Here is a 16,743-nt window from a genome sequence, read left to right as displayed (position 1 = left end):
CAGAATACTGTGTTCTAAATGAACAAAAATTTATATACAGTTTACTAGCTTTTAAGAGAAACAGTATTGTTTCATTAGAAAAGTTACCTCTAATGGAGTATATTAATAGAAATAGCACATTTCTTATTCAGTACCTAAATTTTCATAGGCAGAAATATGAAATTTTATTTTTTCTCCGTAGTTCATGTATTGGTCTATGGGGCTTACAACAGGAATGCTTAAGGGCTGATACTATCATGGATTTTGCTTAAATTTTGAAGGGAGGAAAATTTAAAAAATCCCACTGAATCACATAGACTGACAGATTTTACTCCAGGAAATGAAGGGCAATTCTAAAATGCAAAAAAAAAAAAAAGAAAAGAAAAGAAAAAATGGAATTAAGGCAGCTTTAAAAAAATATAAAACTTATCCACCCAAAATAGTGCTACTGTATAATTCTTTCCTTAAAAAGCTGTGTGTATAGTCCAGACATAAAAGCCAAAAATCAAAACAAGCATTGTAGTTATGATGTAGCATTAGGTGCTTTTACTTCAATGAATGAAAAATAATGGTCACAACTCAAATGAATGGGAATTTAATATGAATATATGCACTTTACCAGAGATGTTTATGTTTACTACCAGAGATGTCTTAACAATTCCGTCTTCCTCAAAAAGTCAGTATAATTGTTGTAAAAAAATCAACTGTGGTTCTGAATACCCATTCACAGTTGACCTCAACAATGTATCTGACGTGGGAGACTGATTATCTGTGACAGGCAGAAGCATGTGATGGTCCTCAGTCCCAAGTGGAAGAGCTAGTGGTAAAGTCATATCAGAAGGCTTCACATCCATAGTTTCTGATAAAGGACTTTTTTGTATGGAATCTTGCTCACTCAAAGTATGATCTTCTACATTGGAATCTAAAGTTTTATCTGTACCTGAAAGAGAAGAGAAAAAAAATTATACCAGATTTAAAAAAAAAAATGAAACCCCTGAGGTAGACTAATTTACTTACTGTACTAAGAACTTGCATCCCAACCTCCACACCTTTAACTCAAGCTGTGTCTTTTGCTGATATGCCCCTCTGCATCATCTACACAAATTCAATCTGAGCCTCTGCTACGTTCAAGTCTCAACTCCATTATAAAAATGGACTTAATCCTTCTAGACCAAGGTGAGCTATTTCTTATCTACTTAATCATACACCTGTCAATTTTCATATTCTGCCTTGTGGCATATATCTCTTCTATTGCTATTTAATAGTCTCCTCAGGTATGCCCTGAATTCTCAACTGGTCTATAAATTCCTTGAGAGTAAATGTCAAGTTACACTTCTCTAACTCTTTCAAAGTACTTAGTAGTTATATGAGATAGTAGTTCATAGTACTCTGCCAGTTCAATTTCAGAAGTATGGCACTTTCATAGATTTTCAGAGGTGAGAAATTCTGTTCTACTCAAGAGAGTAATTATCCCACTGACTAATGATGCACTTTGCCTTCAAATTTTCCACTAGCTCCTGTGACTCCAAAGTGTTGCCATGATTTCAGTTTCACTATCATCACTAAACAGACAAAATTGTATATTGCTTTTGTAAAATTATCATTCTCTATTCTTCCCAGACTACTCTTCAGTTCAACCAGCCAAGAACACAGCCTGTGCTTTCCTGTCCTGGTAACTCTTCACAATGTTCTCTGCCTTGAATGAACCTTCCCTTCCCCATTTCCACCCTTTGAACTCTTCTCTATCCCTCAAGTTCCCTAAAATTAAGCCTTTTCTAATACCTCAGAAAAACTTAACATCTTCTTTAACACTTCTGTGTCAATAATGTCTTACATTTTCTCTTGTAATTATATTTATTTAGATTCCTGGTCTCCTATAACAGGTTCTAAGCTCCTTGATGACCAGGACTATGCCTTGTTCAACTTCATATTCCCTCCACAGTTATATGTACTTTATAGGTATTTAATAAATGGTTGTTGAATGAATGACTCATTACAGTTTTCAGATATTTCTAACTTAATCCTAATGATATTTGTATTTACTATAAGAGACTTACTATCACCCTATAAGAGACTTACCATCATCTTTACACACTGAAGAAGACTAGTGTTGTTTCTAATCATGACAGAATAGTTTAACTTTTTCACGGGTTCATTTTAAGCAGCAGACTCAGAATTTTGTAGTCTGGCTTTCCATTTTCATATGTAACAGTTTGGGACTACTTTTTTCCCATTTTCCTCTTATACATTTCTGGGCTCTAGTGTTCATGATAACCCTTTTCTTCATAATAACTATAGTAAAACCTGGGTTACCCACAGTGTAGAATGGGCAAAAGTAATACATAGCTTGCTTACATATTCCTTCATTACTGAAATTGTTCCTAAGCCAGGTTTTTAAAGGAGGAAATATTTCAAGTATTTTTTATTAGAAGCTCAAAATGAAAAGAAATCAGAGTGAACTTTTATGCAAATTGTAAAGGTACTTTCCTCATATGTATATATGTAGTTTTTTGAAACAGACATCTAATTTAAACAGTTAAAATCTCAACATTTAAGTAATAATGTCAATATGAGAGCACCAAATTTAAAAAAACACACAAGGATTTACCAGAATGAACTTTCGTTTTGTGCTTCTTTAAATTTTTAATATCTGTATAAGAATTTCCACATAATTCACAGATAAATGGTCTTTCTCCTGAAAAACAAGTTAAAGAGTTTAAAAACTCAATATTTTAAAAGCTCTTAGCTAAGACAAAAGTTATCAATGTTTATGAACACAAGGCAAAAATTACTATACTGTTTATACTTGTTTTCAAATTATCATTAATCACTTGGTTACAACACAGTGAAATAAACTCTACACACATAGGTACTCCTTCACTTTATATGAAGTATCCCTATTTCTGGGAAAATTGAACATTTTCATTAACAGAAATTTGTTTGCAAACTAAAAAAGTAACTTTCTCTTTTCTCTCTATCAGACATTTAGTGAGTGTCAGTTATATGCCAGACCCTGGCTGAGAGAGAGAGTTAGGGGGAAAAAACACGCAATTATGGTTTCTTTTCTCGGGTATCTTACAAGTTAGAAAATCCTTAAAAAATACTGACAATATGCTACAATATTATAATCCTTTTGAAATAAGAACTATTCAATGCTTTATACTGTAAACTAAGAAGCATGAAAATTATAGACATTGCCAATAAATTTATTAAATCTCTACCAGGTACTCACACTATTCTAGGGAGGAATTAAGAGGATGAACTTTTAAAAAGAAAAAGAACAGTACTCTTTCAAAAAGGCATTTTCCTTTTAAAATTTTTTACATTCAACATTTTCTTCTTACTACTTACACACTACTTTTTACAATAAACATGTCAATATTAAAATTTATTTCTAAAACTTGCAAACTAAACACTGTTTAATAGAAAATTTGATGTTATCTTGGTATTATCTGTTCCTTTTCATTTCTTGGTGTACTTGAGCAATTTAATCCAAATCACTTAAAAACTATTGATTATCTGGCATATTTCTTGGAAAATATACACAATTCTTGACAAAATTTAATTCACACTCCAAATAAATTTTAAAAAAACCAAAAAATAAAATAAGCAAATAAAAAGTTGATATTTATACATTAAAGTATTACTATAGGTAGAATATGACTAGATACCATATAGTCCATAATGGTTTAAAAGTCAAGGTTTACATGAAAAGAAATTAAGAGAGAACAAAAAATAATACGTTCTCCCTAAACACAGACCTGTATGGGACCGAAAGTGTTTGTTGAGCTCTCCTGAGGAAATAAAACTTTTCCCACAAATACCACATATGTATGGTTTTTCACCTAGATGGAAAATAAAAGATAGCGAAGTGGTGTACTATACCAATATAATATTTATCAATTACAAATAATCTAAAGTAAGCTATTCTAAAATATTTAAATTAAGATCTCTCTATATTATATTTTAGAGGTATTTTCAGTGATCCAACTTAAATAAATATTAGTAATTATTTTATAATGTTCATGTAACCTAATACTTTTCATATATTAAAACTTTATTCCTGCAAATATCCCTTTTAGTAGAGATGAGTTGGGCAAGGAGTTAGATTTTTATGTGATTAAGAACTGTAACTTCATCAATCCATATTTCAATTCTTGCTATCTACTATATTATTTAACAAGAATAAGAGCATACAGGGAAGAGTCTATTAAAAAATGTACCCTACAAAAAAATGACAATCTTTGACCAATCCAGTTTGCTTCAAAACTGATACTTTGCATTTGAATTATCTGTTTAATTTGCAAACCTCAGAATGTCTGTGTAGGAAAGGGCCTAAGTTATAAAGTCAATGTTCTACCCAAACCAACCCCTCCACCCCTTAACTTCACTTCACAATTTGACCCAAAGGAAATGAACCTTAAAAGGTTTTCTAAAGTCTTAACACATGTCTCAATTCAAGTTTACATTTTATCAAAATTATCTCACTGATTTTAATGTGTGTAAGTTACATAATAAAAAATTTCACCCACCTTCTATTATCCTAGAAAATAAGTCAGCTTTATATCTAATATGTATCAAAAACATAGCTTCGAGAAGTACGCACACAGATCTCTAACTGCAAAGTCTATAATCTACTTTCTGTAAAGGCCCAATCCCCACTTTTTCTTTCATTTACAACTTTCCTTATTTTAAGCAGTCTCTCCATGTCAAACTCTCACCTGTATGTTTTCGAGAATGAGTGATAAGAGAACTAGAGACAGCAAATGCCTTCCCACAGGTGTCACACACATAAGGCTTTTCTCCAGTATGCCTGCGGACATGATAGGTCAGTGTGCTGGCTTGGGCAAATCTCTGTCCACACCTATCACAGACATATGGCTTCTCTCCACTATGCTTCCTGTTAGTAAATAAATATGAAGTTATATTCTGGTAAGTAAAACAATTTGGAGGTCAGTCAATACAGCCAGGATTTTTCATGTAATTTTTCATGCAGCATTTTACTTAATCTTGATAGGCCAAGACTATATATTTAAAATCAACAGTTACTGGAATATAAACACTGCCAAAAAACATTTTAGTTATCAAAACATTAGTTCTGAGATCAGTTCAAAAAGTTTTGCCCTCATCCTTCCATGGTTGTCAGCAGGCCCCTAACAATGCAGGCAATTATTTTCACTAGCCCATTCACCCTCTCACTCGTCAAAACTTTTTCCTCAAACCACCAGCACCTCCTCACCTATCCTCATTCCCAGCTGAGATCCTTACTTTCCTATTATACTGAGAAAAATTTAAGTAATCAGAGAAAATTTCCACCACCAAAACTCTCTACAGTCATCTGCAGTTTGCTTTCCCTATGGTTAACTATAATATGAGGGTGACAGTTCATCTGAATCCAACATCTGTATACTTGCGATCCTACTCAATGATATCACTCCTGCAATTCCCTCCATTCTACATCATCCATTTTTTGTACTACACTGGATCACGGCATACAAATATGATATATGTCTCTCATCTTGAAAAAAACTGACTCCACTTGCTCTTTCATTTCTCTGCTCCTCTTTACCAAAATCTTGAGTCTTGAATTGTTCTACTTCCACTTCTTCTCTACCAACCTCTTCTCTGCTAGCTTCTGCTAATGATACTTTTGTCAAGAATGTTGCTGACCTCCCACTCTGCTAAATCCAAATCAATTTTCAGTCTTTGTCTCCTTTTCACAGAATTTTACACAGCTGATCACTTCCTTCTGGAATAATTTCCTTCATTTGGATTCCAGGGCAGCCCTCTTTCCCAGTTTTCCTCCTCTACAGGCTGCTCCTTCCTAGTCTCCTCTCTGGTTCTTGCCCATCTTCCAGAACTCTTAAAGTTAGAATGCCTCAGGACTCAGTCTTTTGATCTCTTTTCCATTCACACTCACTCTCTTGGTGACCTCATCTGGTCTTACAGCTTTAAATGTATTGATGACTGCCAAATTTATATCTTCAGCCCAAATCAGTCCCCTGAACTCCAGACTTAGATAACCAATACTCTACTGCACATCTCTATTCAGATGTATAATAGTCATCTCAAATCTAACATGTATTCCTAAATTCCTGCATTCCCACTTAAACTGCTCTACCCACAAACCTTGGCCATCTCAGTTAATGGCAACTTAATCTTTTCAGGTGCTCAGGACCAAAACCTTGGAATCATCTTTAACTATCTTTCTTTCAGATCCCACATTCAATCTGTCAGCAAAATCTGTTAGTTCTACCTTTAAAATATATCCAGAATCCAACTACCACTTAGCTCCTTTGCTGCTACTACCCTGGCCCGAACCATCATCACTCTCACTTGGGTTTTATCTATAGATTCCTACCTGTTCACCCTGTTTCCATTCTTGTAATCCTACAGTCTTTTCCTAAGGTAGCAGCCACAGTGATCCTCTTAAAATGTAAGCAAGATCACATCATCACTTACTTCCCAATTTCAAGAGAAAAAGCTTTCAGTGGCCTACAAAACTTCATACCATCAGAACACCCTATCACCATTCTGATCTTATTTCCTAGTTGTTTTCCCCCTTGTTTATTCCCTTCCAAACACCATGGCTTCCTGTTGTTCCTTGAATGTGATAAGAATACTGTATGGTGGAAACACAATTAGAATGCTACTGTTCTGAACTCTAATACATTAGTCTATTCATAAGACTATGGTAATTGATAAACTAAAAGCTCAAACAACTCATTTTTTTGTTTCTTGTGCTTTTACCTTGCATGAATCTTGAGATTGCTAGAAGTTGCAAATTGTAAATTGCATACATCACATTTATAAGGTTTTTCCTCACCATGGTGCATGCGACTATGGAAGACTAGCTGGCATTTTTGAGCAAATCCTTTATCACACAGTTCACATTTGTATGGCTTCTCACCTAAAGGAACAAGTAAATAAAATTTATATTTAGAAGGAAATATTCTGTTTTAGCTGCATACATAATATAAGCTCTCAAAACAGTTCAATAACAGTACTAGTTCTAGTATTCAGAAAATGTTAATTGCTAGAAGTAAAAGCAAATAGGATCTCTTTCCAGAGTATTGAAAACACTGGTAGAACTAAAAGAAATTAGTGTTTCTCAATTTTTAATAGTGAAAGGTGATCAATGAGAGAAATACGTATTATATCCTAAAAAGTACAAATCTAAGTGTACGAATCAGTGCTCTCACTTTACCATCAGAAAAAGGACATGTAAAATAAAGGTAAATGTAGAAATTGAGTTAAGAATATATGTGTCATTTTAACACACATGTTCAGAAGTCAACAAAGTCTAGGAAGCATGTAATAAGAAGTGCTGGCAATTTCTGAAAATTGGCCTAAGTTGTAATTACCTTTTTCTCTTGATCAGTTTTAATAACTTTGCTTCTGTTAAATATTTAGCAAGGTAGAACCAAGTTTATGTTTATTTTGAGGGAAAATGGCATATGGAGCTGATGCATTAGGACTTAAGATAACAGCTACAATAAAACAAATAGCCATTAAATACTTGGTTACAATTTACAAATAAATTTTCAACAGTCTAACATTGCTAAATACTTTTATAAATAGAAGAATATACCAAATTTTGGCCACAAGTAGTCAACACTATGTGTTAATATGCTCTCTATAAAAAATAATTATTTTAGTCATAGTATATAAGTAATTATAATCTTTCCACAAACCAGTCTTACCTGTGTGAGTTCTTACATGCGTTTTCAGCTGGTTACACTGGGTAAATGCCTTTCCACACAAGTGGCAGACATAAGGTTTGACTCCTTTATGTATTCTCATGTGCCTTCTCAAGCTGCTGGCTTCTGAAAACACTTTCCCACACGTGTTACACATTGGCTTGGCCTTGGAATACCTCTGATCCAGTTCTTCCCTAGAGGTGTCCAGCTCATAAGGATTCTTGACACTGGCTATATTAGACATAGAGTGTTCTTTGAGAGCACAATTTGTCTGTGATTTTCCACGTTTCCGTTTCACTGCAACAGTTTGCACAATATCTTGTGTTGGAAAAGTATTTTCCACAACTGACGTCAACTCGAGTTCTGAATTATCATTTCTTTGTGGAACTTGTTCTACTACGGGTGTGGATAACTTATTTGCATCTAGGAATAATTCAACTGATGCATTCTCTAAAATGTCACTGGGATATTGCACTGTTTTATTCTGTCCTGTTTTCTGAGAGTTGAAAGCCTTCTTCTTTTTAGTTTGAGATGATTTCTTTGCTAAAGGCCCTTGTTTAGGATTTGCCTGAGCTAAATCTGTAGATATTTCTGATTTCTCCCGATTATTATAATCGCGTAGAGTAAGAAGACAAGTCTGTTGATTCAATTCAATGTTTCCAGTAATACTAGATATCTCTGTAGAAGAGGGATTAGCAATAAAAGCAAAATCTTCCATCTTTATTTTACATTTAGTGACCACCTCTTCCACTTTGAGATAGTCAGCAGCCTGATGAATTTCTTTAACATTCCAACTGCAAGGAAACAAGGCTAAATGACAATATTCTGATCAAAGAAAAATTGTTTTTGAAACAGAGCTGCACATACTCTTCAATGTCTTTTAAAGACCTAATGAAGCAGAATGCTGAAAAAGGTATAACTAAGAGAACAACAAACTTTACAAAATTATTTCATTCAAAGTAATGTTTAGGCAAAAATCTCCAATTTTACAGAATTTGAAAAGATGAAAAATAATGGCTATTCATAGCTGATGACGAACCACCACAGAAAAGTGAAATGTTAAATTTTCTGGCTGTTTAAAAAAAAAAAACAAAACTAAAAATAGATGTTGGTAACTCATTGCCTCCTTCTGTTCACCCTCAGGCCTCTTCAGATAGCAACTATCTTTTCTGGATAAGCAATAGGAAAAGTCTAATAAAAATTGTTTCCTATTACCTTCCCCCACTCCCCTGTGAGGGACTTTAACTGTGCTTCTCAAACTTTACTGTGCATGTGAATGACCCAGGGATCCTGTTAAATATAGATTCATATTCAGTAGGTCTGTAATGGGGCATTGAGATTCTGTATTTCTAATATACTTTCTGGTGATTATTTCTAATATACTTCCTGGTGATGCCGATGCTGCTGGTCCATGGATCACACTTGAAGGAACAAGGTTTTAGAACGTGTTAAGCTCTCTCTAGTAACCTTCTTGGATTTTTTTTTTTTTTTTGGTGACAGTCAACCCGAGAGTTAGCTGGAGTTTGTCATATCAGAGTTATATAGAAAGACTTAACTCACCTTGTTCAACATTCCAGTCAATATTTACAGAGCATCTACAAAGTGTGGTTCTAAGGGATAATAAGAAATAAAACTTCCCTGCCTTTCAGAAGTTTACAGTGTAGTGAAAGGTTGTTTGATTACTCTAGCACTGGCTCTAGGATTTCTAGCTGAATAAATTAGGGTAAGTCAGCATCCTTGGGGGCTTCAGTTTCTTTGACTGATTATTTTGGGGGGGGGGGCTTCAATTTTCTTAGCTGCAAAATAAGAGTTGAGCTGGTATTAACACTAAAAATATGATCCTTTTAATTATTTGAGAATGGATATACACATACATACTATACCCTCAAGTAACCTTTCTACTTGCCATTTTCCCCAAATATTGTTTAGTTCTGAGATGATCTCTTTTCCCTTTTCCTTCTTCATTATAAGTATAAGCCAGAAAAGGGTTTTAATCATAGCTGATAATGTAAATATAGTGCCAGTATTTTTTTAAAAAAGGACTAAAATTTGAAATGAAATTAAAAATAACTACTGTCATGAATCTCTAAGATCCCTAAAAGTATCCTACAATATCTACAAATCTCTACCCATGTTCTCATCATCTAAACATACTTTGCCTCAAGTGCCCCTGTATGTTCCCTCTTATTTAATTTAGCATTATAATGGCTTTTTAAAAATTGACTTTTCTTATAATAATTTTTCAGCTCATTATAGATTAAGTAGAGTTATAGGCTAATTCGGAAACCTAACCACCAGCTTACAGAATATTTTAATCTCTGGGAAAATCCATCCCAAGTTCCTAAACATATTACAATTAACCTTTTGGTATATAGTACGCTTAAGTCTTTCCCCTAGAGAAGAAAATGTTAAGATATTTCCTTATGGCCTGTGGCTATAATTTTTAAAATATATAATGAATGACCTTTGTAATCAAGTTATTTCTCTATTTGCAAAGAAATAGCATAAATGTCCCAAACATAAAAACAATCTTATTCACCTTTTATACAAAATGTTTTTTCTGTGTATACAGCATCATCACTCTCCAAAGACATTACATTTCTTCTTAAGCATTTTTATTGATTTTGTTACATAATCTATTATTAAAAAATACAATAAATGAGACATTACTAGAAAGAAAATCAAATGTACTCTACTGTTTTTTATACTTAACTAAAACAGATCTTTTGGTCTCAAATTATAATTGTGCTCAGTGTTCCATAAAATGAACCACTAAAACAGGTAACAAGGTTAAGTAGACTTTAAGACCAACACAAGCTAGCATTAAATCACACACTAGTTGTTCAATACTGAACCAGTAATTCATACAAACTATTTCACAGAGAGTTAAGAGAACTAATCAGCATTTGTTTACCTCAATAATTAATTTTCTGCTTTTGTTTAAGTAGTATGTTACACTGCTTCCAAACTTGCTTTCATCTTTTCAACAGTCATTGAAGGTCATTTAATTACATAATGCCAGGTACATGGCTAAATGCTTTACAGGATTAGTTCATTTAATCCTCATGACATGCCTATGAAATTCACTATAATCCTCATCTTACATAAAATGAAAAATCAGAGATCCAAAAAAATTAAGTAACTTGTCCAAAATCACAGAGTGTTAGCACCAAGATTTGACCAAGGTGATCTGGCCTCCGAGTCCACTTAATTCTCTATTATTCTGCCTGTTTTCTTAATCACTACGTTGTACAGACTTTCTGTTTTGGTATAAGTCTTCTCCTACATTTCTGGCTGGGCTCAAACAATTAGCTCCCCAGGAAAGATATGCACCAAAAAAGACTGAACAAAACAACTGGTTCTTCTTAACACTGTTTCTTTGCATGAAGGCTCAAGAAAAGGTGTTCTGTCATGTGTTCAAATCAACTTTTTTCTGGCATAGTAAACTGAGAAAGGGAAATCATTAAATTGAATGTCAACTAAAATTCACTGGTTTTTGTAGTTATTTTCTATTAAGTATTCTAAATTCTTAGATCAGAGGCACCAGCATAATCAACTATTTAGCAAATTTAAATAATTTATCACGAGATTAATCTGACACTGCTGTTCCATTAATCAACGTACACAGAACTGACTCATTTAAAGATTTCATCATAACAATATTTAAAAATAATTCCCAAACAGCACGAATGTTTCCTTTTCAAAAGAATTAAGGAGCATTCTGATTCTAGCCTTTTAAATAAGTATATTTCCATGATAAGCTTCAATATAAAAGAGAAAGAAGGATTTTGCTTAATGTGTACATGCATCTATCTATAGAGATCACTTGGAAAAGAATGAATGAATATATATCAAGATGTTCATAGGGGTTATCAATAGGTGGCAGAATTTCAGTTGTTTCCTTTTCTTTGTTTTTTCTAGTTTTTCTCCAAGAAATGAGGAATTAAAGGGGGGAAGAAAGGGTAGAGAAAATAAAGAAATGAAACTAATGTTCATTGAGCCTTCAAATAAATCCTTATTTAATTTTCATGGTAAGATCAAGGTAGTTATTACCATCTCATTTTTACAGATGAAGAAACTGTGGCCCAGAAAGGTTGCATCTTGCTCAAGGAGACATAGTGACTGACAGACAAGATCTAATTCAAAAGCCCATAATCTCTTATTAGAAGATTATTATTATTATTATTATTTTTAAAGATGACCGGTAAGGGGATCTTAAGCCTTGATTTGGTGTTGTCAGCACCACGCTCACCCAATGAGCTAACCGGCCATCCCTATATGGGATCCGAACCCACGGCCTTGGTGTTATCAGCACCGCACTCTCCCGAGTGAGCCACGGGCTGGCCCTTATTAGAAGATTATGAACGGTCTACTCATGTTCACACTTTCATAAGAGATGGAGGAAAGACGGGGGTAATTTGATTGGTTTCTCTTTGCTTTTACCCCCTCTGCCTTCTCCCCCACAACTACTAAATGTATTGCTATTAATCTAATTATATAGTTAACTATGTAGGGGAGAAACACAGTACCTGCATTACCAGATTCCTCAGAACCTACTTCTTGTTGATGCAGTGACAGTAGTAAGGATCTTAGAGAAGTATTCTAGCACCTCTGACCTGCTTAAGCATTAGTAATGGCAGGTTAAGAGAGAGAACAGGAGTCATTGCCATTTATGCTGCAACAAAGTTTTTCCCCCCAGAATCAAGATCAGGAAGAGGTGCTGCACACTGCTATTTATGGTTGGCAATAGGAGCACTATTACATACAGACGTCCTTCCTTCTTTCCCCATTTACATTCCACTCCAAACACCTTAAATAGTAGGGTTATAGAGAATAAAAGAGAGAAGATCAGAGGAATATAAAGAACAGAAATAAATAGAATAAATTTCAAGTTTACATAACTGGAATCACAGGCTTGGTTTCAGTAGATAAATGCGTTATAAATCTTACTGTTTAACATCCATCCTTTTTGTGCTTATGAAGTGTTATCTGTTCATCCCAAATAGGTAATACCAACTTCTTTATTAATACACTGTATGCATAAGTATTTGAAGACTCTGAGTTCAGATACTGAACAAAATACAAATCTACTTTAACTCTAAAGACTATTGACTAGCTTTTATAACTGAAAAGAAAATGTGTACTTTACCTGTCGAGATTTAAAGTTCCTGTGTATATAAACTCCAACAGTTTCTGAAATCCATCAGCCTTCACCTGACTCTGATCAAGAAAGACATTGTTCTCAGATGTGCTTCTGTAGATCGCACCAAAATACTCACTAAAGGAGGCGAGCACGTTCCTGTGAGCTTTAAACTGGAATTCCCCAATCACTATGGTGCAGTCACAAAGAAAACCTGCTTCTCGTTGTTTGTTCAGTCTCTCTAAAAGGTGCTCACAGTGGTGCGAATACTGCATTTTGATTTCAGAATGGAATTTTACCCTTGATCTAAAAGACAAAAAGAAATAGTATATCAGTGACCATAAGCTTTCTTCAAATGTTCACCCAAGCAATTGGTGGAGGGGAGTAGGGACAGAGGACATAACATGAACAAGAATAAAGTTAGCTTTCATTTCATCTCCCCTGAAAATCCTTATCAAACATATATAGTTAAAAACCCTGAAGAGGGGAGGGGAGAGAGGGAGGGGGGAAAAGGAACGGGTAAAGGGTCATGAAAATGGACTACAATATATATTGAGAAGCTAAAATAAAAATAAGTAAGTAAATAAATAAATAAATAACGTTGAAGAGAAAGTGCCTTTCTATCTTTGTTTCATCTCGGCAGACAAACACATCAGTAAATGACGATGAACAAAAACACTTCCATCAGTTGAAAAAAGCGCCACAAAATGTCACCCTTTTACATCAGTTGAACCCTCAGAGGTGCAAATTCAGTAGGCATATGTATGTTAAGCAAAAAATTAACAAACTACTAAGAAATGATCCTTTGGGTCATTTGGGGGAAGAACAGGGTATGAGTTTTTAAAAGTTGCTCTCAAATCACTGACACCTGTTAGCTTCAGCTGTGCAGTTTCTCCAAAAACTCGAGGCGGGTTCTCAGGGGGCGGAGAATGTGGCGGGCCAAGGGTTGTCAAGGGTTCGGTCACTCGCCCCGAGGCCACACCCCCTTCCCTCCCTCCCTCTCTTCACGCAAGACGGCACTGGACGGTGACAACCAGAGCCGGTCCCTCCTCGGCTTCTGCCGCCCTGCCCTCCGCCTAGTTCCCACTCCCGCGAATTCCCACGGCAGGGGTTGTGGTCAAGGCCACCACCGGGGCTGCCTCGTCCAAGCTTTCCGCCTTCGCTCGCCCCGCACTCGAACTCCAAGAAGCCTGCCTTCCGATGGCCGTGGGTCTGGAGAGAGCGGGGATGGCGGGCTGGGGGCGAAATCGGAACTCACCGATAGCAACCCAAGGGGGAAACACAGATTCTTCACTCTCTCTCCGCCATCTTGGAAGGACGTCACCGCGCCCCGCCCCGCCTCTCCCTTCTCCCTCCACAGCGGCGTCACGTCCGGCTCTGTCGGCCTTGGCAACACAGGAGACTCCCGGACCTTGGAGGTCTGACATCGGCCAGGGCCCGAGGGGCTGGCCCGCAGAGAGCCCACTCCTCAGCACGCCAGGGTCCCCGCAATTGCGGGCGCCATGGATACGAGACCTTGGGGCTCACTCACAGCGCTACGCCTGTCCTCCTCATTCTGAGCGTTCTGGAAGGCCGACAGCATTGGCCCCAGGCCCGGGTTCTGGGCCGAGGCCGGGTGGCGCTGCGCGGCGGGCCTCCTTCCTGGAGCCGGCTTGCGCGCTGAACGCTGGGGCTTGTAGTTCGCGTCTTCTCCCATCACCCTCTCCTTGGGGTCCCTCCGGTAGAAACTGCTGCTTTGTGGGCTCGGGCTCTCGGCCGTGGGGGATTTTTGAGTTGAGACTGATTACCCTTTTCCCGTTTACGTACCCGAAAGCTCTGGGGACACTCTGGGTTCTGTTTGCACCAGCCGACTGTAGCTCAGTTTCCAGGATACCCTAACCTGGAGATAATAGAAATCTGAGGCGCACGAACACGAAGCAAAGCAGTTGGGTACACTGGGCATGCGCAACATTACAGGAAGGCGGGTTTTGCACCGGAAAAGGTTTTCCTGCGTCTGAATTAGAAAAATTCTAATACAATTATTTACATCGAATTCAGTTTTGTACAGTAAAAGAAAAAGATCGCTGTAATATGCAAAAGTACCAGAAAGAATAGGTCTTGTTGATAGGGTGGATTCTTCCCTAGTATCTGTAGACATCATAAATCTCAAAAAACCAAAACTTCAACCTTTTTTTCTTATTAAAAGTTATGTGTGAGGACCGTAAGCAGTCTACCCGCGGCTTTAAAGAACAGACTCTGCTTGCATTTATTCGTCTCTTCACTTTTGAGAATTTTTTTCCCTACCAGAGTCTTCTTGCCCTTTTTATAAATTCCTCTTTCTCCGTAAGAACCTTACGCGTAAATAAAACCACAGTCGTTATGTTTATAAGTAAAATTTTGAAGCTGGTTCTTGGTTTCATCTTTCTGAGTATAATTTTCTTTCTGATTCCAGTTTTTGTTTTTTTCGGAACCCTTTTCCGTAATTAGTTCAGAAATATTTCTGAACCTAGGTATCAAGCATGGCACTAAGTATATAGAATAATAATAAAACATGGTCTGGAGTTTAGGGAAAAATGCAATCTTGAAGAGAAACGACGGAAAACCAAGTGACAACACGAAGAATGCTCTGGAAGCGACGGGACTAATCTTTTTACACTGTTTCCTCTCCCCTTTTAGGCTGTACATTATTTTTTCAGTATTAGGTTGTGAGTCGAATGTTTTTAATCTGGGGCATTCTTCCACGTGGCACGCCTTTTAAGTAAAACATTTGGTAAACGCATAAAGTAACATTAAAACTGAAAATTCAAATTCTCGTAGTGCTGTAAGTTACTAACTACCAAGACTGTCTTCCGACAAGACCTGAGTAGAGATTATGATCGATTGTAGGAAAAGCTGTTTCCGCCCGGTTTCGAACCGGGGACCTTTCGCGTGTTAGGCGAACGTGATAACCACTACACTACGGAAACTCAGCTGGGGTTTATACTTCAGAAAGACCTTGATATGTATTTGATACCATGCGATTTGCAAACCTTAGTTAACATCACGTTAAACAGAATTAATATAGCTTTTAACAGGGAAAACAAAACAAAACCATAAAACAGGAAAGCAAAAATAACCATATGCCCAATTGACCAGTACTGAAACGATTTCAAAAGTTTGAATTGTGCGTACTTTCAAAGCCCCTGGACACTGCTGTAGACACCAGCCACCCGCTAGTTGCTCTTCCTTTGGTACACTCTCTTCTCCGGGAAAAGAGAGTTTTATCACACACCCGTTCCCCGCGTCGCGCTGCTCAGAGTCCGGGGCAAGCTGTGGGGCTTCGGTCGGCGGGAAGGCGGCGGCGCGCAGCACCGAGCCCCTACGCGCTTACTGTGCTGGCTAAAAGCAATCCTTTCAGCCTGTGGTAGAAAGACGTAAATTACCTGTGAATCTCCTCCCGGTGCTTCTGACTACCAAACGGAGGCTCTAATTTGCGTACTTGTTTTAAAATCCTTTACAGGGTGTGCAAACATCAGACACCAAAGTGCGTTTTTCTTTTTTGTTTGTTTGTTGGTTTTAAAGATGACCGGTAAAGGGATCCTAACCCTTGACTTGGTGTTGTCACGCTCAGCCAGGGAGCCAACCGGCTATCCCTATATAGGATCCGAACCCGTGGCGTTGGTGTTATCAGCACCGCACTCTTCAGACTGAGCCACGGGCCGACCCTCCAAAGTGCGTTTTTTGACACGCAAATTAGTTACATTTTTCTGAACCTGATCTTAATATGACCTAAGGAACCTCACTTAGGCAGACACGTCCATATACCTAAAAATCAAGACCGTAGAATGAGAATGAGCTTCCAGATTACACCGAGGGATAGATAGATATAATCCGACGAGATTGTTAGAAAAGAAAATGAGAATGAAAAAAGTGAGGTTCTACCATTTTGTTTTTATGGCGCACATG

At 36.8% G+C, this 16,743-nt stretch overlaps 1 protein-coding gene and 1 non-coding gene across 3 annotated transcripts; both read right to left on the bottom strand.

The window, feature by feature from the left end:
• Nucleotides 1-558: 558 nt before the first annotated feature.
• MYNN (myoneurin) lies at nt 559-14,431 on the bottom strand. Of its 2 annotated transcripts, XM_063098654.1 has the most exons (8): nt 14,078-14,431; nt 12,829-13,125; nt 7,683-8,473; nt 6,730-6,889; nt 4,701-4,879; nt 3,741-3,824; nt 2,588-2,674; nt 559-919 (listed from the first exon to the last, which is right to left on the bottom strand). In XM_063098654.1, exons 2-8 carry the CDS (start codon nt 13,092-13,094, stop codon nt 657-659), a joined length of 1,830 nt encoding a protein of 609 aa, XP_062954724.1. In that variant the 5' UTR covers nt 13,095-13,125; nt 14,078-14,431; the 3' UTR covers nt 559-656. The 2 variants fall into 2 exon arrangements, with proteins under 2 accessions (XP_062954724.1, XP_062954734.1); XM_063098664.1 differs by lacking the exon at nt 3,741-3,824.
• Nucleotides 14,432-15,691: 1,260 nt separating this feature from the next.
• On the bottom strand, nt 15,692-15,764 carry TRNAV-AAC (transfer RNA valine (anticodon AAC)). The gene has a single exon. It is a non-coding gene; the product is annotated as a tRNA-Val (tRNA).
• Nucleotides 15,765-16,743: the final 979 nt, after the last annotated feature.

The sequence above is a fragment of the Cynocephalus volans genome, chromosome 1 (assembly GCF_027409185.1).
Source record: "Cynocephalus volans isolate mCynVol1 chromosome 1, mCynVol1.pri, whole genome shotgun sequence".
NCBI classification, from domain to species: Eukaryota; Metazoa; Chordata; class Mammalia; order Dermoptera; family Cynocephalidae; genus Cynocephalus; species Cynocephalus volans.
Note: the sequence above shows the minus strand (reverse complement) of the source record. Positions and strands in the feature narration are given on the sequence as shown.